Source organism: Scatophagus argus, chromosome 1, assembly GCF_020382885.2.
Source record: "Scatophagus argus isolate fScaArg1 chromosome 1, fScaArg1.pri, whole genome shotgun sequence".
Lineage (NCBI taxonomy): Eukaryota > Metazoa > Chordata > Actinopteri > Scatophagidae > Scatophagus > Scatophagus argus.
The window spans coordinates 22,042,055-22,066,666 of NC_058493.1; the positions used below are offsets into that span (position 1 = coordinate 22,042,055).

A 24,612-nucleotide genomic window follows, 5' to 3' on the forward strand; every position below is an offset into this window, starting at 1 on the left:
TCTCATGATAACAAAACTCCAAATAAAAAGAAGGAAGCAAAACTAATAGATGTCTAATAAAAACAACCTCAACTTAAACACAGCCGCTCATTGTTTGCCCTGTGCGATTGTCTGAGGAGTATCTCACCTTTTGATTTGAATGCCTGAGACTGTGGTCCACCGAGGCCACACCCTGTCAGGTGCTTTTCATCCTAACCTGTGAAGTAAACAGGTACACATTTCTCCAAGGCCCACAGTCTTTTAAAGGTCACATTTTCTTTCATTCAACACTTTGGTGTGGCTCTAACTGAAAACTCTAGATGTCAGCCTAAATGTGCTTTTTTGTTTTGCTGCCGCTTCTTTATTGTGATTAAGTTGGACTCTTGAATTCTATCCAGTTAGACTATCAAACCAAGCTGTTTGGTCCCTGAAGGAGGTGCTTAAATGCTTGCAGAGCCCTTTTCATTTTTCTTTTTCCCGGAAACCTTCGCCAAGATCCACTCTGTGTTTCCTTCTTGTTCCTCCTGATATCCTGTCTTTCTGCCAAGGCCTTCAGTCACACAATGACAGCTTCACTCATTATTCACTCTGCGGCGACTGCACCATTGTTATGCGTTTGTTTTTATATTGTGCAAATTTAAAATTGTGATAAGCGCGCAGTTCCGTTAAACAGACATACAATGCGTGTGTGGTTTTATCAGAATCGAACATAACCAGCAACCACCGATTGGTGCATGGAAGTACCTGACATCACACGAGGTTTCAGGTTCAGGCGAGCCTCGTCCAAACGTCAAACTGGGAAGATGAGCACATACAAACATACTTTATGCTGTATGGTGTTATATTTATAAAGCCCAGGAGGGAGTTGCTCAACAACATTCCTGACATACTCTCAAACTGTGAATGGCTACTGTCTTAAGCAATTCCTCCCATCACAGACAGGGCACAAGCTCGGATGAACACGCAGCCTCTCTCAGACACACGGATAAGACAACACATAAAACCAGATTCCGACGAGTGACGCCTTTTCTCCCCGTGAGTGTTATAGAAAGAATTCCTCTGGCAGTGCTTTATTTCATCACTCCTGTAGTGCTGCAAGAAGTGATACCGCAAAGTAAAAGTACAGCATTGAAGCTCTTCATTCAAGTAGAAGCACATCAGTATTGTCAGCAATTTGTAATTGAATTTCAAAGGAGTTGGTCGTAACATAAATAAAAAAGTTCCACTGGACTTATTTTCTTAAAAACTGATGCTCCATGGATGGTGATGAACAACCAATTTCAACTAAAAGTGCTCATTACATAGAAAAATTACTACAGGAGTACAGAATTACTTTACTGTATTATTAATAACTACTTTATATGTACTGCTGTGTAGTTACATTTAAAACAATGCACTATGTATGTAATACCCGTCTACAATAACTATAACTCGCAAATACATGTGGTGGAAAAAAAAAAAGAAAGATAAGAGTATTCATGTAAAATCCAACTGCATCAGAATTGTACTTCGGCGCAGTAGCTGAACAAATGTATTAAGCTGAATTCCACCACCGCCTGTAAGACCTTGAATCTAAAATACAAAATACAGTTTCATTAATTCTGCTAAGCTTATCTGCTGAGAATATGGAGAAACAAAAACTTTATGTCTTTATGTTTGTGTTACGTCAAACTGGATCTTGCCAGTTTAATAAACAGACAGTTTATGAGCAAATTATTTATGTGGATAACAAAAAACTGGGCCACACATATCTGTGGCTGAGCTGGCAGAGCTGATGTGTGAGCTCTGACACAGCTGTGCAGTAGAGACAGACAGGCTGTGATTACAACAATGGACAACGACATGAGTCATACTCAATTACACTTTGTCTCCTTTACAGAAAAGTAGAGTCATTGCTCTCTCTCTCTCTCTCTCACACACACACACACACCTGTCAGTACCTGACAGCAGAAAAAAAAACACAAAGGAAGAAAATTAAATACTGACATTAGACTTTTCTTAAGATGAGCTGAGACAACATGGAGGCAGCAGGAGTGATGAAATACTGCATGGTGCTATGTTAGAAGAAGTAAAATGACCGACAGAAAATCAGCAAGCTGACGTGTGTCGTGTGTATGTGTGTGACTGCTGATAACACACTTAGGTGCTGGGTTAGCTGTTGACTCAGCAGTGGTAAGAAAAGGCTGGATTACAGTAATCAGATCAAATACACTTCATCTTATGTACACAGTCACACTGGAAACCTTAGACAAACACAGTCATTTACAAATTACAAAAGTCATATCACGCATAAACAGAGTTTACATGTAAAATGTCTTCATGCTGTTCCTTTAAAGGCTGTTGGCTGTTAAATAACTTCAATGTTTATGAAGAAACACAAAGGTTCATCAGGTTTTAGTCCCTTGGAAAAAAGAGCTACCTTGTGCAAACTAACAGTTTTAATAAAATATGAAACACAGTGACATACAGATAAAACAATATTATAAAACTTCGTTGTGAATAAGGACTGTGAATTAGAAGTATTTAAAGCAGTGCTGCAAATGAGGGTCATACTGCGTCCGTACCACGGCAGTTTGCAGTATTAGTATCGCTTTAGTCCCTGAATGTGTTACTGCATGAGACAGCGTTTGTAATGTAAAGCCACTCAAGCTTCAACATGTGCTTTACAATAACGGTGTTGTCATAATCCTCCTACTCTACAACGGAGCTTTTTAAGTGTAGATATCTCATCAAATGAGAATGAATGCACTCATTGTGTTCAAGCGCAAAGACAGTCTCCCTGTTTCGGAGCCTTTTTCTAAAGAGATAAGAGGAGACGGACCGTGTCCCGCGGACAGAGACAGTCCAGGTCGTACACGCAGCCCGGGTTAGTTCAGTGTTAGTCCAGCCGAGACGCATACGACGCAGCTGGTGGCAGAAACGGAACAGCGATGACTTTATCTTCCAGCGACGTCACAGGCAGAAACCCCAGTAACAGTCTCCACAGTTAGAGTGTGTCTGTGGTCCGTTTCTTCACCCGGCTTTCCTTCACGGTCCGTTGTATTTTTCACATTAGCACGTTCCAAGTCTTTTCTTTGATCAGCTGACACGTAGTAGTCAGTAGTGTTCGACCTCTCTCTCTCAGACAATGAGGGAATCCCGACTGAGAAGAGTGCTCTGGTGAGGATAAAATAAAGTGGAAGCGATCAAAACAGCAGAAGAAAGTTTACACCAAAACATGAACATGTGTGCTTTTCAGTAGAGTGAGAAAGTGGAGAAACTGCAAAAAATTAGCCAAACAGGGTTATGATGGTGAAGTAGAACCTGGATCAAACTGGGCATCAACGTTTTTTGGTTTTTTTAATTATTTAAAGATTTGATTGACTGAAAGCTCCAGCTGATGAATTAATCTTTTCACAGAAAGTCTTGGACGCTGAATGCCTTTTTGACCCAGGTTTGTCAGGGAGGAGGCAACCAGTTATGACTGTTATAGCAGTAGTTGGATACAGAACAGAATATTCTACCTAGTTTTCACTGTAGCATCTGAACCTGACCTGTCAAAGGTACAACAACAGCACTTACTGTGGGCCGACTAAAGTTTTTCATACTGTAAGGGTTTCTCAACCTTAGAGGTTCATGACACATTGATATGAGTTTAACATGCTCTATTTTTTAACAACAACAGATTTGAAACACGTCACGCAGTTCATGTGATAACGAATGAAAATTCTGAGGTCTAAAAATGAGGTCCTAGGCCAGAAAAGGTTGAGAAACTGTACTGCAGTCCAGACAGCGCAGGCCCTGGACACTAACTACAACACATTGATATGATATGCTCAGGTTTGCTTTAAGATATTTTAAATGTACACAAATTATACTCCTTTGCACCATCTGAAAGGAGAATTAGACAGAATGTAATCTTGGATCATACGTCCATCTAAACGTTCAGAAATGTATATTACTGAAAAAACACACAAATCAAGTAAACCTAATAAACTAATCTAGAAACTAAAAGTGTGTTTTAAGCATTCCTGTTTGCAATTCTACTGCATCTTAAAAACCCTGAAAGTAAGGCAATTTAAATTCATGGTGAAAAATGACTTGCTTTCAAAACCCAATTTTTACTCACAAGAAAATAACACAGAATCATTCTTTTCTTTGTATTTACTGCTGCGTGACTGATGTTTGAGTTGGATTTTAAAAAAATGAATGAAGACGAGGTTTAACAGTAAACAACCTACTTTACTGATTGTGTTATGTGTATTTCTTTCTGCTTTGTGCCGTGACGAAACCGTCAGCACATTAAATTTTAGATCTTTTGTTTTCTTGTTTGTTCTCACATCACTGCTTCTTCTTACAACTGCTTCTCTCTTGAAGCCCACAACAAAAAAGTCAATTTAATGTTTCTCCTGTCCAAATTGTGATACCCTGAACAATCAGGTAGGAGTTAATTTAAACCCTGATTCCTCCAGTCAAAAAAAGTTCTTGGGTCCCTGGGAAAGTTTGTTCAATGGAAACACCCTGGTGGACTCCCTTAAAAGCAGGAAAATACGCAGTGAGTGTTAAATACTTTGTTGTTAGCCTAGTGTTAACGTTCTTCCAACAAACATTTTGTCAACTACACACCTGTAACCAGTTTTCAATAACTACAAAAGATGCTACTTCCACTCGTTGCTCTTGAACTGCTAATTAGCATCGCCCACACACAATCCCACCGATAATCTATGGGCTTAAAGGTAACTCACCACTTTGCGGCTCTTGTCTCTGGGCTCCTCTCGGCGCCCGGACAGGGAATGGGCAGGAGGCTGAGAGGAGCGCGTGTCTGCTGGGATCGGCCGTGGAGATGGCCGGTCAGTTCTGCTTCGTTCTGTGTCTGAGTAAGGAGGCAGTGAATCTGCCTCCGGCCTGTTACTGGGAGAGCGGCTGCAGTGCCGACTGGATTCCCCGCTGCTCTTTTTTGAGCTGCCCTTTGAGGGTGTGTCTGAATCTCCCTCACCACGGGTCCCGCTCTTGCCCTGGCTGACCCCTCGCAGCTTAGCCTTACGCTCGAGCAGGCTGTTCAGGAACGTGCTATCGTAGTCCTTCTCTCGAGAAGAAGTTGATGGTGGACTGACTCTGGGAGGAGGTGGGACAGGGCGCTCGCTGTCCCAAGTGCCCCTCCTCTTTTTGGGTGAATGAAGTGGACTTATGATATGCCCGTTTTTCTTGTTTCTTCTCGGATGATCTTCACGATCACTGCTGTCTGCAAGCTCATGTTCATCATTGTAATAATGCTGAGGTGGACCATTCCGTTGGGAAGGATATCGACTGAACGCCAGAAGCTCCATCTCATAGTCTCGCCGTTCTTCTTCCCTGTTCTCTGCTCCTCTTCCTCCTTTATGCTTGTAAGACGCAGCAAACTCCTCCAGCTCATCTAGTGAGCCGGTTCGTCCTGCTGTACGGTATGTCTTTCTCTGCAGATGTTCTGAACGAGGATTCCACCTGCAAAACACCATGCAAGGCCAAGAGAAGGTCAATGCATTTGTGTATGCAGATATGCAGTGTATATGTGTTTGCATTCAATGTACACACACTTAAGTAAATGGGATACACTTCTTTTGATTTTCACAGTTGGATTACTGATAAGAGAAACTTGATTTTTCCTCACTATGTTTCTCCTGAAAAATAGTGATTTCTTGGAAAGGTAACCAGACAAAGCCTTAACTCGAAATAACTCAACCTTGAGTCCAATTAAAACTGAAACTAAGAAAAAGAAATCTTTAGAAGTGTAAAACACTTTGTTTTCACCCCTGAAATTTTGACTTTTTATTAACTTCAGACACATTTGCAATGTGAAGGAAAACTGTGTCCTCTCACTGCCAGCCTCTTCTGTTTCTGCGAGTATCTGTACCTGTTGTGGTTTTCCTCCTCGTCGTGATTCTGTTGCCGTTGATTTCGGCCAAGTCTGCGCGGCTGTGAGGAAGATGGAGGGTCATCACTGTACCGCCGTGGAAGAAGGGGCTCATCCTGGCGGTGGGGCTCTGAATCATGGTCATCAAGATATCGTTGCGGTGAAGGCGGGTGGTCACGGTAACGCTGTGGCTCTGGGCTACGGCTGTCACGACAGCGTTGGGGTTCAGGCTGAGGGTCGTGGTCGGGAATGGCGGGCAGAGCTTTCTTCTGGACGTTTCGGTAAGTTTGGCGGAAGCCGGTCTCTCCCTCGTGGAGGGAGCTCAGCTCGGACAAGCTGCAGGCTGGGTGGATCAAAATGAAGGAACAGATAAATGAAAAACATCTGAACAACTAACAGAAAATTATTCTTTAAGGAAGCACTGAATTTGAAGAAATGAAGCCACTGCAGAAGGAGAAAGTCAGAGCCAAGGTCTGCAAGAGATTATGATTAGTGTTGAAGTGAAAACATATTTTTTCAGTGAGCAGGCATGCACACCTGCTGCTACGAACTACAGGAAATTCAATACACAGAATGCCTGTGCAGACAAGCATGAAAAGACAAGCTTAAGAAAACAAAAAGCCAAAGAAACTTCCAACAGTAAAGATAGCGCAGCATGCATTGTATACTGATCGCATCAACATGCCATAGAAGTTCCAGAAAACAGTTTCAGAGAGTAAATCCACAGGTTCAGTTTATGAAGCTTACACTGGTGGCTGATGGACCTGGCAGGGTTGAAGTGAGCCAGTTGTTTCTCAACATACTGTAGCACCCTGAGAGAGTCCTGATCCTGAGGTGAAGGCACACGATAGGGAACCCCTACAGCATGCATGGGCACTGCAGATACACACTTAACCCATCAGCATCAAGAACTTGTGTTTGTCTTTGTGCGTAAACACTGGAATGGTCTATCGGCGATTCTAAAAACACAGATTCCCTTGTATACAAGAGTATGACCTCACCTGCAGTGAGCAGGCTGCCATCCGAAGGGGGAACAGAAGACATCTTGTCCACCAGGGAAGGGGGGGCGATGGGGACCATCGTCGGGACACCAGTGACAAAGTATGGAGGGTAGGCAGGTGTTTGAGGGGTGGAGGTGCCCGTCTTTATACCCTTACCAGCCTCATATACTACAACAGCAACACACAATCCCACTCAGACTCCAGCAAACACACTCCTCTGAAACAGAGTCAGTATTCTATTCAGTATTCTGAGCTAACTGTGTGTTTATACTCACGGTGTCTCGGGCAGCAGCAGGTGTCGGGGCAGCACCAGCAGCTAACATAGCAGCAGCAGGAGTGAGGACAGCACTGACACCAACAAACCCCAACCAACAGCAGGAATAAGACACTGCCGAGTGCCACTGCTGCCACAAACACCCACTCTGCAAGCAGACATGACACAGAAGTCTGCATATAAATCGTCAGTACATATACAAAATATATACACTTTAAAGATGCAGAATAGTCTCATTTGTTCAGATCATTGTGTACTCACGCTGAAAATGGCAGTTATTAGTTAGCAACATTGGTGCAGTGTTCCCTTCCTCGTCAAGATTTGCCCACTATATTACTGACAACAGACAGTCTGGTAAGCTCACTTATTTTCATCTCCACACCCCCAGTTAATTTTCACTTTCAAACTCGTATCAATACTGATCTCAAGTGTTATCACTTCAGGCTTTTCATCGGATTTCATGCAGCTTCCTCAACTTTATTCATAAAAGAAACAAAGGAGCAATTAATTGCTATAAAAATTCTCATAAAATAGAAGCAGCAAATGATAGAAAGCTGTTGCTTTAGAGACCCAATGAACTGTTTAAGGGCTGTGAAGGATGTACACTAACTGTGATTAATAAGTAGCAATGAGATTCATTTCTTTCTTTATGTTGTGAGAGCCTCCTATGTGTTCATGTGTTTTGAAAGAGAGAAATCCCTGAAGTGTTGAGTTACAAGACAAAATAAGAAACAAAATAGATAACAGAGTATTACAGCACTGAAGTGAGTGATACAGCAAATACAACAGATAAACTACAAGTATCTGTCTATAGGGACAAAGCAAAGGAAAGGGAAGGAGAGGGCAGATAGGGAAATGTTTAACAATGTGAAATCAAGGACCAACACACACACAGGAAACCTGATTTGGCTACAGGAAGGAAAAGGACAGTTTACGCTGCTCTGTAAGATACAACAAATCTGCTGTAATGTGATCTCATTTGCAACCATTAGGACTCCTACACACAACCTATACACATGTATGACAGCCTAACCCAAACCCTAATCCTAACGAGGACCTCAGAAATGACGTTTTGCCTCATTAAGACTGGTCATCTGTCCTCATGAGGACTGCTGTACACAACAAGGTCTGTGTTTATGCTAGAAAAGGCCCTGAATCTGTAACAAAAACACATACATGAGCACGCACACATACAAACACACACACTTAAACACACACAGGAACATTATTGTGGCTAACACAGCACATTTAGACATTTCAGAGCACCGTGGGAGTCGATGTGGATGACAACACGTACTAATGAAACACTAACACCAGAGATGAGCTTGGAATAACCATTCTGGCTGAGTGAATCATAGATATGTCATTTTGGGAGCTCCACACAATTCATCCATTCATGTATCACTTCCCACAAACTCTGTGATAATTAAATGCATATTACAGGAATTTGATGTGACATAAATAAGCCTTTTTCCCTCTTGGTCACCATGTTTTTCTGGGTAGGGTCCAAATGATGTGGGATGACAGGTTAACCACAACCATAAATAATAGTAATGACCATAATAGCTGTTTTCCAGCAAAGCTCATCTTAGTGGGAGAACAGCCAGCTTATCTGATGGGTGTGGATTAGGTTAAAAACTGCTCTGAACACAACTCTGTCAAAGCTAACAGTATCAGCACAGGAATCATTAAAAATGGTGGACAAAAAAACACATTTTCTTCACTTCTCTTTGCCAGATCAAACACCAAATGTCAGAAAACACTTCTAAATTTCATACACTGTGTGGAAAAGTCAACCCCAGGGAAGACCATCTCCACCATCCAAATAGTTTCTACACCCATGTTAGAGCAGCAGTAAGCAGGGTTAGTATGAACAGAAGGAACCAGGTGAGGGGTAGAGAACACGTTATGCCCCTACCTGGCATAATCTTCAAATCAAAGTCTGGCAGGAGATCTTCAGGCACACCTGAGAAACCTGGAGAGAGACAGAGCAGAGGTGACCAGTGGAGAGGAGAGGAGAGGAGAGGAGAGGAGAGGAGAGGAAATGCGGTTGATATAAATTTGAGTAACTGATTCAGAGAAAGTTATTGATGCAGCAGCATGCATGAAGAGAGGAGACAAAAACAGAAAGAAACACAGAGCAAATAGATAAATTGACCAAGAGAGTTGACAGGTCACCAGCAGCATGCAGCAGAGAACATTCTGGTCATGTTCCAAAAAGTCTCCTTATCAGAGCAACTCAAAAGCAGGTTGATTCATCTGATTTCTGATATTAAGGGCTGTGGGGTTGTTATCTGTCTGGTAAGAAGAACATGACTGGAACATGAGTCATTCTCATGAAGATAACATGACAAATAGGCAGGAGCTGTGAGTAATGTTACATGCAGAGCTGCAAAAATCACAGGTGGAAACATTCCTCACATCCAGAGTCAGCAAACAGACTGCAGAGAAACATTTTGTTCCCGCAACAATTTCTCTGTTGCTGGCCAGTGAAGAGATTAATGGCTCCTGGATGAAAGCTGGAGAACCACAAGTCCATTATTTCTGGCTATAATACTAATACTTCTATAATTTGACATTTCATCCTGCTTGTCAATTCAGGAAACGTTGACGTCGACAGCTGGACTCACACGCCATCTAAGTCATTTAGCTTTTAAATGTGACTGAATAAATTCCTTCATCAAGCTGGAACTTATATCTGGGATTTTATGTCAATATTTTTGAGACAGATCAGATATATGCTACAGGAATGCTTGCATTTGCACATCATATCATTTAAAAAACAAACACTGAAAATGACAAGCTGGTGCTTTATGAAGGGCTATGCCTGGGAATATTTCCTGGCTGGTTGTCTGTCTGCCTGATGCTGATGACAAGACTCTTTCTAAGTGTCAAACTATTCCTTTCACTAAAGCTTCCATGGAGCTTTGACAGCATTTCAACTGCCAGGACTATGACCAGATAGGCTATTGCTGAATGTTAATCATAATTATCAATATCATAATTTTATCTTGGTTAAAATCATAAGGTGTTCTAATTTTACTGTTTATTCCCATATTGTCTTTATCATTTGGTTTCGGATTTTACCTGATGTACTGGCTTTATAGTTATATTTCATATGTGTAGTGAGTTTATTTTTTTTAAAAAGAATTAAATCTGGTCATATTGGTGGAGGACGAGACTGATTACTTCTACACATCAATGCGTTCCAAGAAAAGAAAACAGAAATATGAACACCTGAAATAACCCAAGGCCTTAAAACCATCGCCGCCTGTCAGTTGTTGTTCTTGGTATCTTGCTTGTGTTGTGTTTTTCCTCCTATCATTTTTCTTACAACACAGCTTTAAGGGACTCCACACAAGGTCAGCAGATGTCTGAATGAAACATTAACGTGACAGATAAGGGGCGGTGATTCATAAGCTGGTACAAAAATGTGCCTGAACGTGTTTTTCTTGAGCACCTAAGTAAAAACTTTGCGAAAAGTGAAGAAGCCAGGAGGCGAGTGTGATGTGAGCAGATGCTGGTGTTTTACTGTTGACAGTGTGATTATCGCAGAGCGGAGGTGTCGAGCATGAGAAAGAGGGTCTGCAGAAACAGAGAGCGGGCTGGACTATCTTGACTCTGACTGTGGCTGACAGTGCACATACCTCACTTAGTATCTTTCTGGAAGGCTAAACGTGTTCTTTGCTAGGTTAGAAAAAAAGAACATTTATTGAGAGGCATCTAAATCACCACATGACTTCAAACAGCTAAGTGCTGTGATTTCCATTCTGTGTATCTGTACGTGTAAAGGAAGTTTCTATTTATCTGTTGTTTTGTCTTCTGTCCCTGTCCTGCTCAAGCAGTTGAAGGAAGCTCAGTTGTGGAGTTCCTACAATTTGCCTGCAGGCTGGTGATTCAGTGAGATTTACTTTCAAATATTTGGGGATTGACTGTTTTCCTTATATGGTTATCCAGACAGATGGTGTTTGTACATTTCAATACTCTTCCTATATGAACTGTAAAAGGAAGGTGAGTCTGGTAGAACTCTGAGAAAAGGCGTCTGTTCAAAAGCAAACACACACAAATACATCTATTTTTAAGTTAGCCAAAGTGTTTGAATACAACATGAAAATCTCGTGTGAGTTCAAAAATGTTGCACCATCTTGCGTATGGCATTTGGAAGTTGGGCCAGCAATTAACTTCCTATGATGTCTACGATTTTTGATCTGTCTCTTTCTCCGACTTGCCCACAGTTACAGGGAGGGCAGAGGTCACGATGAGCTTTTCTTAATACATCCGTGGATCCAGACCACCTTAGAGCTCAAATTAACCTGAAATCAACCAGATTTTGAGACAGGCTCAAAGACTTGAAACGTGTTGAAGTGAATATCAGTCCATTTAAGTCCACACTGTGCATGAAGGAGGAGCGCTAAAGCACTAGGAGCACTAAACATTGAGGGAGGCTTTTCACATGGCAGATTTCCTGCCCTGTGCACATTTCACTGTTTCGTTAATGTTTAACAAAACAATTTAATGAAAACAGCAACTGAACTCAAAAACGGAGAGCAGCTGAATTCTTCGTTCTTTGCATTAGCCATTAAGTCCTCAGAGGTCCAGAGCTGAGTGTCTCACATGGTGTCACCCTCCATCTTTTGTATCACTATGCTCTGCTGTCCCTCCTTCCACATCATTAAATCATCCCTGTCTTCTTCTACTGGAGCCGTTTGCTCAAAAGACAAAAGACACCCCATTCACAGTGGCCCCAGCTGTTGCCATGGAAACACAACAAGGACTTCACATGACGTATCGGCTACTCCAAGACCGGGAAAATATAACATGCTGACCCTGTAGTAGACTTAGTGTCTTGAATACCAAGTCAAAGACTGTAAAGTGCAACTTGTGTAGTGTTATCCTATCAAAGTGTTTCCAAACTGTAAAAAACTTATTGTCCAGTACTGTCCAGTGTGTGTGTGTGCGGGTGTGTGTGTGTGTGTGCGGGTGTGTGCATGTGCATGTCTTTTGTGGATACACAAGTCTCTGAGTTCCAACCAAACAAAAGTTCAGCCTCAGGGTGAATTAAAGGCCCAAGAGCCACAAAAGACTCTCAGCCGATGCTATGGTAACATTTGCAACTGAACACAGGCTCTGTAAAGATACAACATGTCGCACATACTGACAACACTGAACACAGAGAATGTAAATACAAACATACAAACACACACGCACACACACACACACACACACACACACAAACACACACAGGCTTAAGTGGCATATTGGTATGAATGTCAAAGACTCAAATGAGCATTAGCTATTCTGCAATGGCTAAGTTTCAAAACCTTTTTCTATATAGAAGCATACAGTATGAATGAAAGCCATTGCTATGGTTACAGGTCAGGCAAGACTGCAAGGGAAGTGCCACTGCTTGCTATAAATCAGTTCATTAATGAGCCTGTTTTGTGCTGTCAGTGATGAATAGGTCGGCTTATAGAGGCCTTGTTATGAAACAGCAGCTTGTAAAATATTTGTATTTTAATGATGCATAGTTTTGTGTCTGTTATTAATTACTTATAAAGGATTGGTCAGAAACCTCTACAGTCCTGCATTCAGTACTAAATTGGGAATGAGAGCTAACCCTGTGTGGTGGAACGTCTATGTAAGAGAATACAGTAGTGTGTAGTCTGCCAGTCTTATACTATACAAAATGATGTGATGGGGCACTACATACGCATGATAAAAACATATGATACACTGTTTTAGTTGGTTTACCATGTAAATTTATAGGTCAAAGTTCAACAATAAGACGTGTGCCCAAGTCAGAGGTTTGCAACAATACTGGAAACACACAGCTGAAATTGTTAGTCATTTGAGCTTCAATGAATGTCAATAAGACACAGGTGAGATACTCAAATGTGGCGAGAATGAATGGTACAAGTACAAATGAATGCACTCTTCTGCTTATTTTTTTTATTTTAAAACTAACATCCTATGGATGGACACAATGGACATATTAGGAAAGATGTAGCAGCTTACCAAGAACCAGCAGCTCCACAGATGCTTCGTTCTGACCCTCCAAATCATCAGCTATAACCACTTTACAGATGTAAACTCCACTGTCTCCCCACTGGACCTCCCCTATGCGCAGGTCTGCCTCTGCAGGAGAAAAAAAGGAAGAGCTCACGAATGATAAACAAAATCCTCTGGAGCATCCAGTTGATCACATCACATCATTTTCACGTCAAAAGTTCTCTTAAAATTTCAGTCAGATCGTGTCAATAAACTCAATACACAGTATGAAGTTTCTGCTGCTGGGGGTCTCTTGATAAAAGCAAAACAAAAGATGTTAATAGCATAGAATCATGGGAGTCTTCATAATTAAAGAACCACCACTGCAAACGAAAACAGTTGAAGATACTTGATATAATTGTAATTGTACCTCATTGGCCATTTTTTATGTTTTCTAATTATGGAAGCAGGATTTCCACAAAATGCCACTTCATGTGACTGAAAAGCTATAAAAACTCTTAAAATACCGTGTGGCCGGAGAATCCAGCACACAAGACAATCTTGAGCCACTGACTCCATTGTAAGGGGGTAACACATGTCAGTATGGCAGACAGGAAGTAGGTTGTATAATTCACTTCCTTTTCCTGTTAGCCAAGGAAGGGGGCAGGCACAGGCTGACCACACTGAACCACTGCGACCAGTCTCTCCTTCTACAAAGAGAAATCTGCAGCATACAATTTTTTTTTACTGTCTAGATTATTTTCACTAAAACATGTCTTTCTGGTTTTCTTTTAAACTTAAATGACCAAGAGTGCAAGTGAGTGTGTTGGTCTGTCTGTGTTAGCCATGTGATTAGCAGAACACCCCCTGCCCAGTGCATGCTGGGACAGACCCCAGCCTCCCTGCGACCTTGAATAGGATTACATGGGTATAGACTGAAAGGCAACACAGTTATAGCTTTCACCTTTTTTTGTCCATTTACAACACTGCTGCACTGACCTGTTTCAGAGCAGGAGGTGGAGTGGGACATAAAAAGAAGCAAAATAAGTGAAAAAAAGTGAAAGAAAAGCCTTACGCTGAGGGAAAGGAGTGTGCGAGTGGTGGAACGTGGAGAGATCTGGAGAGTTAAAATGAAAGTGGGACATTGAACTACATCAGAGGGAAGGAGTGAGAGGTCAGGAAGAATGAGAGGACAGCGTGAAAACCATTTCTTTTGTCTGTGTTCCTGGCTGGTGAAGAGAAGGTCGATTCTTCAACCAGAGTTAGTGCTCCATAAATCTAAGGCCTGCAAACAAGGCTACCTCTCTGTCTCCATCAAGCTCACACACACGCACACACACACACACACACACACACACACACACACACCCTTGCAGTCTAGGTCTTTTATGTGTTATATGTCATCAATACGCTATAAAACTGATTTTTAGAGCCCAACCAATCCTGAATCTTTGAGGTCAATATTGAAATCTATATTTAATAATGATACAATCATATGTTGCCCAATTTGTTATACCAATATATCTGTGATCATACAGTATACAGTGTGTAACTGTAGTGAAAGCGCTGAAAGTTTTCAGTAAGCCCTAACACACTTCACTTTGGGCACTGAATCAGGAATCTGGGGGGTGGGGGTATTTCTCCAATCTATGGCTTTGATAAAACTTTAGAGGGTTGGCAGCAAGTCTGAGTCAATATGTTACAAAAGAAGCTGCTTTTCTTTTAAGCGTAAATAAACTGGAAGCCAAAAAACCTCAACCTTTTGAACCAAAACTGAGAAAATGCTTTAAACTTGATTTAATTCTGTTCTGTGGGTTTGTATTTATGTTATTTGCTTTTTCTTATGTCTGTCTTTTTTATTTATGTCTGTCGATTTTCTCTTTTGTGTCCATACTGTCAGATTTCTGCAGTGTTTGGCTTCGGTATATCTCCAGCACAACTTACCAATTGTTAGCAGGTTAACTGAAATTCCATCTACAGCTGGTAAGCTAAAGTTCAAGCAATAAAATCAACATACATGTGCTGCCCTGGTTACACAGCTGCTATGTGATTTGAAAAGACTCAAGATGATTTTCAGCTGGACATCACTGAAACACAAAGAGATGTGCAGTTGCTACTAGAGAAGCCTTACTGTTGATGATGGAGATGTCTCTGTTCTTGTAGTACTCTGAAAGTGTGACTGAGGAACCAGAGATGGAGGCCACAGTTCGGACTGTCCGGCTGCTGTCAGCGCAGTCGAGGTAGCTTGCCGCCAATCCCGTCTCATACCCTCCAGCACTTCCTCCAGTTCCGCCTGTAAGCCCGCCTCCCCCAAGGCCTCCACCCAAGCTGTCGGGAAAGCTGAACGAATCCCGTGTGCGGTCGCGGCAGTAAGACTTGTAGACCCACTGCACCACGGGGGTCTGGGTGGACACGCTATTGTACTGACATGGTAGGACCACTGACTGAAACAGCACTGCATACCTCTTCTCATCTCTCACAAACACATGAACCCCTGAACAACGGGGAGGGAGGACATCTGTGGGAGGATAAGGAGATAATGAGGAAGTATCAGTGATGTGTGAAAGAAGAAGGGCTTAAAAATAGATCCATACAGTCATTACATTACACTTTAAAACTCTAAGTACCCCCCAAAAAAGCACTCCTTCTTCTCAGTCAAAACTGAACCCACAGACATGAAATTGATTTTTAAATTCAGTGCCATGTTCATTTTCGTATCGCAATCTCCAAGAAAAAAATCCATAAATCAGCTCAGAAGCCAGAAAAAAAACTTGCTCCTTAACACTTCAGAACTTGGCTGAGAATCATCGTTTTTTTATGCTTTCTTCAGTATCAAAATAGTCCAGTGATACTTCACTGTGCATCCATGGGCACACTGCAAAGAGGAACTGCTATTAACTAATTTGGCATACTTTAATTAGTGCAAATTTGTCGTTTGGACGGCACTGTTGTCCTGTCAGACAGGACACCTACAGTTTCAGACAACTTTTGGGTTGTGCAAACACACCACAGGCCTGGCGGCCAAACAGGTAATAACTGGGAATGTGTAATGAGGGGGTTTACGGATTACTACAGCAGGCTGCAACACGCTGAGTTTACGAGACACCTGTTCTTGTTTGTTCAATCGCATGTTCCAATCAGTGCATAGCTTTGATGAAATTGAGTAAAATGTATCTGTTGCTCCATTTCCAAAAAGATATTCTGAGAAATGTATCAGCATGAGCACTAACTAGAAATACTTGCATATTTTTATTTTCCTTTTAGCTGGAATGTGATGAATCATCAGGAGATGTACAAAAACAAAGCTGGGGTGAGAAAGTCTGAGTTGCTTCTGCTCAGTGAAATCTGACTGTGAGCTGAGCTGACCTCACTTTGTTTTGGAGCTTCTGAAGCCGCAGGACTCTGGGTCACATGATGGCCGAGAGCTCTAGCTCGGCAGTTCCACAGTAACTCACACTACAGAGGTGACCGTGTGAGAAAAACACCCACCCACCCACACACATACACACACACACACACCCAGAAACATCTGTGTATGCTGCTGCTGCAATGCATGTGTGTTTCTGAGGCAGTTGGAAGTGTGCCTGAACTGGACCAGTGAACAGGGATGAGGCGAGGGATGAGAGGTGGTTCCCCCACCGCTTCACTTAATCCAGAACAGGCCCGGTGAAAGAGTTTTGTTTTTCTTTCTGTTACCAAGAGTGAACCTAACCAAACACTCTCACCTGGTGCCAGAGAACGGATAGACTTCAAAAACATCAAAAACACCAATTAGCTACATCAAGCAAGCACAATGTTATCTATACCGAAAATATTAGTTCTTTGTTTGCTGTTTATAGACTTCCACAATATGACTTACATGCTAACACTTATTCTATTGAAAACACTGCACTACTAAACATAGTTACTACCTAATGCTGAGATAATTTGTATGTTTATCAGTCAGAAAATGTACCAAACAAATGTATAAATTATTATTAATTGAACACTGTTGAGTTTTGGTCTCTTGACGTTATTAGCCTACCTATGGGTGTGGAAAATATTTTACAGATTTTCTGGCTATTTTTGAAACATTTAACAATACAATGATAAATATTAATATCAATTATATACAATACTTCAGTAAAAAGAAAGGTTATTATTTACCTACATTTGTTTCTCCACCATCGTCTTAAAAATATGTCATTTAAATACAGAACACAAACATTATTTTACTTGTACGTCTATGTAATATCCAGCATAAAGATGTTGTTGGATGCTGTTGAAAAATACACTGTTCTTCTGAATACAATCATTCACACCTTGCATGGCAGTTTTGCATTTTTATTTTTCTTCTGAGTAAATAATGGAATTCTGCAGGTGTATATTTAAAGCCTTCTTTGTGTCATCTGAATCCCTTTCGGTTTGACAGTAAAAGTTCGGCTGAAGTTGTGTGGATTTGGGAAGAAAAAGAAGCCTCGTTTAAATTCATACCGAGGGAACTCAGGCCGACTAAAACATAAATTCCATTGGAGGGGGAACATTAGTCTACGACTTCTAAGAACTGGAACAAAAAAAGCCAAGAGGTTGGTCTTCCTGGGATCACAGTCTGTGGGGCAATCCAGGCTTTATTAGTTTTTGGAGGAAGCCACGTCCAGAGGAGAGATTGAAAGCAGGATAAAAAGGAGGAGGGGAAGGATTGGAATACTGGACAGAGGAGCCTTGCTGAGAAGGTGTGACATTTGAGTATAATATAAACATTTTTGCTTTATTGATTTGTCTGGTTTCATGTGGACACAATGATTTCCTAAAACTTAGATAGGTTGTTTGTTTTACAGATAAAAATATGTAAGCATGTAGGGCCACACTGTCTTTTGCTTTTCACGAAGTTACACATCTTAAGTGCCTTTTCGTGTGCATTTTCACGTGATTAAAAGTAATACTACTTAAAGAAATCCATTATCACCCTCACAACAATGAACCTATATGCTACTGTAACATTATTATACAGAAATACCGCCGAATGCTTCACATTATGCTTTATTATAGTTATTAGATAAATGAATAAAAATCATATATATGTGCCCATTCCAAGTACCCTGAGTCCACGGTGATGTCTTAAAATGTCGTTTATTGGTCCAACGGTCCAAAACCAAAACATCATTATTTTTAACATACAAGGCTTCAAATCAGAAAAGCTGGAACCAGTAAATTTTGGCCATTTCTGCATAAAAAACAACTAAATGTTTAATTGCTAATGATTTATTATTTGGTGATATTTTTAGATGATCAAGAAAATTAGTTTTGGAGGTACATTTCATAGATGTCGGATCATCAACACATGACTAAATAACAGTCGACTGTAGCGCCGTTAGCTTTGGAGGCACCAAGCTCTACTTAACCGTAACACAACTTTTCAATGCAAAATATTGCGGCTCAGGGAGAACCGAAATCTCCTCAGTCTGTTAGGAAAGATTAACCGACGCTCCATTCCAAATTATTGATGTGTAAGAAGTTTAAATGTAGCGTAAAATGTTTGATTCGTTTATAAACGCTCAATCATGAAGCTAACGTTAATCTGCACTGGCTCGTTAACGTTTCTCCAAATTTAAACTTCAGTTCAACAACCTGTTACTCCACCGTGCACGGTGGATTAAGTCGGTTTTTTCTGTTCATCGTCTCTTACCTGTCAGAAAAACGATAAAAATCCACCATTTTGGTAACAACAACATTTTCCACATCCCGCAGCTGACTATCATTAGAGTTGTTGGATTATCGTCGTCTTCTTTTCTCTTACGCCTCATCCTTTGACGATGTACCAAACTCCCGCAGGCATTTGCAACTGGCAGATAACGGGACGACCGCGGCGCCTCAGCAGCGGGACCGGAGTCAAGCTTATCAAAATAAAACTCAAAGCTTCCGGCAACGACTTTCAAAGTTGATACTTTATTATGTTTTGTGAGGGAGGAAAGAAGCGTGTATTCTGCTTAACTATTTTAGTGAAGCATGGTTTTTGAGTTAGCACTACTGATTATCACCATTTCACCTTAACTAACTAACCAGTTATTAAACCCATCTTTACCTGTAAAAAGATTTTTTTTTAATTTGCCCTTCTCCTTTTTAACATTTTGTCGAACACACATAGACATGCAATTATTTTCTTCGGTACATATTTATTGTACTGGCCAGAGTAATGTGCCTGTGGTGCAATCCACAGAGAAATAGAAGTTGAGCACATGACCTTTCATTGAACTATGTACTGTAGGTAGGCTACTCCTGTTCTGATAGCTTGTATGTTTTACAAATCTTGAAATAATACAAGTGAAGTTATTTCACAGTCTGAATGTATACAGACTTACCCACTTTTGCTGTGCTGTTGACTTTTTAAAATCTTCGCTACCATTTTATTTTGAAGTGCACATGAACTCATATCCGGGTCTACTTGCCCTGTTGTGTAACTACACACTGTCCAAAGACAATGGATGGTAGCGGTGATGGAGGGAAGTGGGAGTGTGAAGTCTGAAACATCGTAAGGACAAAATAATTCAAAGTTTCAGGCGTGAATGAATCCCCCAAGTGTTAATAACGATCAATAGGCTGCTGCTACTATGACCTAATAACAAAACTAATAATCTATTTTTATTTTTCTTCTACATGGAGAGTCAATAGGCCTGTCGTGATCATGAGAACTGAATTGTTTGTCATGTTTGCCATCTAGTGTTCATGATTTATACAGAAACTGAAGCACTCAATAGAAAGGATGTGAAAGTTGGTTCAAGGCCTATGTAAGCAGAGGAATCACACACACACTGACAGGCATAAGGCTTTCAATTCTTATGCAACAATGTCAGCAGTGATCTGTAAAATGTTTGTGTAACATGTTATAGTACACAGCAAAGGTGCAGATCGTTCCCTGAGAAATGTTTATACCTGAATCAGACAATCTGTGACTGTTCAGATGGGCTTTTCTCTCCGATTAATTCTCTCATAAAAACATTACTATCAAAATTGTTCTACCCATTAGACAGAAAATGAAAGATTATACTTCATCTTAATGCTAATTTTGTTGTGGTGTTTGAGTCAAATATGTCATTTTAGCTCCTCCTTCGTGACTTGAATTTCCCTCGTGATCAATAAAGTATCTATCTATCTATCTATCTATCTATCTATCTATCTATCTATCTATCCATCACCCATCCATCATCTGGCACAGGAGGTGCGTCACATTCTTGATCATCATAGGGCTTGTCATAGAGGTCATCACAGCATCGCTCGTCATTATAGTGGCACCCATGTTCATGATGGTCAGCGATCAATGTAATGTCCGCAGCGGTCACAGTCACATAGTCTTCACAGTAACGAAGAAGAGTGTGATTAACGCGGTGACAAGGAGACCAGTGATTTCTACAGTGGAGCCATGCAGGAGACCGGACTTATTTTTGGAAGCTACAGGAAGAGAGAAAGGGGAAGGATGAAGGATGAATATTATAATGTAAAGATTGTAAAGATGTATTTATTGGTAATGCTTTAAGTTCTCATATTGTCAAAAAGAGGTTATAGAAGGTTTTGCTCACGTAGCACGACTGAGAAGGTGATGTTGCAGGTAGCAGAGGAGATCTTGTTACTTGATGTGCAGATGTAGGATCCTGATGCATCTTCGGAGATGTTGTACAGAGACAGGACGCCTCCCACTGGAAGACAGAAAGACACATACACACTTATCTGCTATCATGATTTTATTGCCTTCTTACTTTATATATTTTTCAAAAATTCTGCACTGTGTGTGTGTATGCATATGCAGCCTTGAGGTTTAATATTGATATAGTCTTGTATACTGCTTGAAAGAATATATGCACCACAGATCAACAATTTCCATTCATTTGAGGAATAAAGTCATGGATGCTAACATTGCTGCTCTGTCTTTACCACTGCTGTTTGACACGCCCTCTTGGAATAGTAGAATAGTACAAGAGAATACTTGAACCTTTGTCAAATTAGTCTTGAATGACTGTGCTAACTTGAATTGAACTTTATGGAACTGCTTTAGTCCTGACTGATTTATTGGGTTCATTCAAGACTCGTGATAAACTTTAATCCCTAGTCTTCTGAGTGAACTTTTAGGAACTGGCCCCAGGCAGGCAGGTGGACTATAAAAGAAGGGCTTAAAACAGGGTTGGACTAAACAAGTTGGGATTGGTTTGGCACTTTGATTTTTACTCCCACACCCAACAAAATGCCACAGATATCACAAGTTTTGAGGGAATGTGCAGTTGGCATACTGGCTGTGGGAAATGTCCACCAGAGCTATTGACTGTGAAAAGAATATGCTGTCTGAAAGCTAATTTCAGTCAACTTAGACCAGTGTAGTAATGTAATTGGTTCCTTTGTTTATACTTCATTGTTTAAAGTAAAGTAAATTGTTTCCTTCACCCTGCAATTGACTGTAACATTGCACAAATTAGTAAGAAATGCACATTGTTGATAATCGAGTCAAGTTAACTCATTTATGCAAGTATGGACAGCTATTAGAATTTACAGTGCAGAAGACTGACAACAAAAAATGGCAGCACAGTGGAAGCTAAGCTTCCAACTTGTATACCAAGTAGAGCAGAGAGCGACGTGAAAGTGCCCAACATCACATTTTGTCCTGCTTTGTAAACCTGTGTGTCTACAGGCAATGTATTTTTTATAAACAGTCCTGTCAGAAACTTTGTCAGCAATACATACCGTCAGTTGTTCCGGGATCTGTAACATAAGAGATGTTCCCGACACCCCAAATTTGCCACTTATAAGTGGGTGGTGGCAAACCTTCCTCAGAGACACACGTCAGACTGATGTTCTGGCCGTACTCTGCCTTTCCCTGGATCTTACAAATGGGAGGAGATGGAGCAACTAGAACACAAAAAAATGGAAATATGAATGAAGAATAAACCTGCACAACATTTTTTCTGTTGTTGTTAGCACTTGACATAATGATGCCAAGTGGCAACACAGCAAAGGAGCACATATGGCATAGTGGTTAACAAAGGTTGTGTCTGTCTGATAAGCTACTTCTTTATATCATCGTCATGGCTGCTTTTTTGCGCTTCATTCTTATAACCATGACACAGAACAGTTCAAAGCTAAATATGACACTGACCGATGTTTATGATATCAAATACTTGGAGTATAATATATATATATTTTGCTAAATGGAAGCCAAGAAACAACATGCAGTATTCAATTCTTAACTGCCATTTTTAAACACTTAAAAGCAAAACTTGAATACAAATGAAAAGTTACCTAAAACCACCAAACGCGCCATGTCGGCCAGCTTGCCCTCATCGTCACCTGGGATCTGTACACGACACTCAAAGACTTTGTTGTCTGCTAGTGCAATGGAGGACAGTTTCAGGTCAGCTTTTCCCTTGGCAATGTCTACATCCAGGGACACCCGAGTTTCATACAGCGAGTTGATGTCAAGTTCACCAGTAGAATAATAAGTGAGGATCAGCGTCTGTGAGACAACAACAGCACCAGAGGAACTTTAAAAGAGGACCAAAGAAAAGTTCTCTCGGCCTTCTTTTTGCTCTTCTTCATAACGCAAAAATAATCAATCAGGATTAACCTGTTCATGGTAAAAAGTTCAGAGAATCATGCACACACAATTAATAAGCACATAACCACATTGCAGTAGTCTGACCTCTTCAGGCTTTGTATTTTCAGCTTCAGCAGACCATGAGATGATGACTAAGCTGGGGTTGGCTGACTTGGTTTGAAAGGTGCAGGGCAGTGTGATGTTGTCACCCCTGGCAAATTCATAGAGATCCTGAGGGATGTTCACATTGAGAGCACCGACAGCAGAGAACACTGTCAGAAATTTAAAAACAGAGAACACTAATTACCATCTGGCTGTAATTGCCAATCATTTGTAAAAACAGCAAACTGTGTTTAGGTTAATGAAGTTTTTATGTTAATCTGACTGTGTTACAGCTTGTCTGTACATTTACGGAGAATGATTCAGCAGTTGTACCTGGGATCTGTAGAATAACTTATTACGCCACCCACCCACACACACACACACACACACACACAGCATAAAGAACACACGTCATATTTTATGTTTGGAACTCGGTCAAATAGCCAATGAAAAGAAATCAGCAATTTTGCTTATTAATTGATGATTTTTGAGCAAAAATTACTAAATAAATTTAGCTTCTCAGACTTGAGTATTTTCTAGGGTTCTTAATCTTCTTCTTAATCACTAGTAAACTGAATAAGACATTTTAAGACATCATCATGCCCATCAAAAGTGATGGGCATTTTATATGGGCCAAATACTTCACTAATCAAGAAAATAGTTGATAAATTAGTTGACAATGAAAATAATAGTTATTTTGAACCTTAGCTGCGTTTCAGCAAACAGTTATTTGGAGGGGCCAAATCACACGCAAAACTACAAAGTGGTGATGAGGTGGGTGGATCGTACTGTGGCATCCACTCCACTTACAAAAACGAATATTAATCAAGGTCCATTTTTTAAATCTAAAAAAAACACACGTACAAATGTGTATACAGATAAATCATATTCCCGTCTCATTGTTTTCAGCAGTATGTGTACATGAGAGAAGTTTGCCTTAAGTGCTTTTTGCCAAAACGTCAGGTGTAGTAGTGTAGAGAGTGCCAAGGTCCGCATTGGGATGAGTTGTGGTGGACAAAAGGGTCAAACACAGGACTTCCACCACCGAACAGAGCAGTTTTTGTGTCTCACGTGAAACCATAAATCACTGCTTAAATATGTTTGATGCCATGGAGCTGCTGTCAATGAATGGCAAAGAGGCACAATGACAACCAGTGAGAAATACCTTTTGCGGGGCGGGGATGGACTAGCCGCTGGCACAAAGCCAGACATGTCTGATTTCCTTTTTCGTGTTATTAGAGGTCAGTGCGACCTCTGCTCTGAGAGTTTTTCTAGTTGTTTCCTGCAGCTATACGTTTAAAACAATTCACATATGCCTTTTTCTGAAACCAAACCCAGTCTATAAGGTTGCATATATGTGAGAGAATAAAGGTCCGGTCAAAAGCATATTATTATTTGACAACACAGATTTCAAGAGTCTCTGTGATTTCTAAATTCTAATTTGCTTGTTTCTGGGTGACTTAACGCCAAAGAAATGAGACAAGTCACTTGCATAAACATGTCACTGAAGTCTGTTCTGAAAGCATGCAAAGAAATGCGGTGGTTCAGTAAGGCACACAGGAAAAGAAGGAAATAGGCCTACTTACCCATACACAGCAGATTCAAGGTAGAAATCTTCCTCTCCATTTCCAAGACTTTTATTTTCTCAGATTAACTCTCACTGATCCTTCTGTGAGTGGCTGTCCTCTCTGAAATGAAAGAGAGATCCGGAGCTGAAACTCTTGCTGCTCAGGAAACATTCATCATCCATTCATCTGGCATGTTTTGACTTGCTCAGTGGATTATACCAAACTTGTCAGTTATACTCCTTACTTGAATGAAGTTTTTCTGAGTTGTTTTGCCA

At 40.7% G+C, this 24,612-nt stretch overlaps 2 protein-coding genes across 4 annotated transcripts; both read right to left on the bottom strand.

The window, feature by feature from the left end:
- Positions 1–1,680: 1,680 nt before the first annotated feature.
- On the bottom strand, positions 1,681–18,991 carry LOC124060588 (immunoglobulin-like domain-containing receptor 2). 3 transcript variants are annotated; one of them, XM_046391714.1, is made up of 10 exons: positions 18,777–18,991; positions 15,243–15,629; positions 13,139–13,258; positions 9,042–9,098; positions 7,125–7,271; positions 6,850–7,017; positions 6,596–6,724; positions 5,849–6,191; positions 4,704–5,439; positions 1,681–3,135 (listed from the first exon to the last, which is right to left on the bottom strand). In XM_046391714.1, the coding sequence occupies exons 1-10, from the start codon at positions 18,892–18,894 to the stop codon at positions 3,100–3,102; spliced, it is 2,241 nt and encodes a 746-aa protein (XP_046247670.1). In that variant the 5' UTR covers positions 18,895–18,991; the 3' UTR covers positions 1,681–3,099. The 3 variants fall into 3 exon arrangements, with proteins under 3 accessions (XP_046247670.1, XP_046247678.1, XP_046247687.1); XM_046391722.1 differs by lacking the exon at positions 9,042–9,098; XM_046391731.1 differs by lacking the exon at positions 6,596–6,724.
- A 252-nt stretch (positions 18,992–19,243) lies between these two features.
- LOC124060615 (cell surface A33 antigen-like) lies at positions 19,244–24,513 on the bottom strand. The gene is made up of 6 exons (XM_046391770.1): positions 24,356–24,513; positions 22,773–22,939; positions 22,373–22,586; positions 21,818–21,982; positions 20,665–20,781; positions 19,244–20,536 (listed from the first exon to the last, which is right to left on the bottom strand). The coding sequence occupies exons 1-6, from the start codon at positions 24,393–24,395 to the stop codon at positions 20,430–20,432; spliced, it is 810 nt and encodes a 269-aa protein (XP_046247726.1). The 5' UTR covers positions 24,396–24,513; the 3' UTR covers positions 19,244–20,429.
- Between the last annotated feature and the right edge of the window lie 99 nt (positions 24,514–24,612).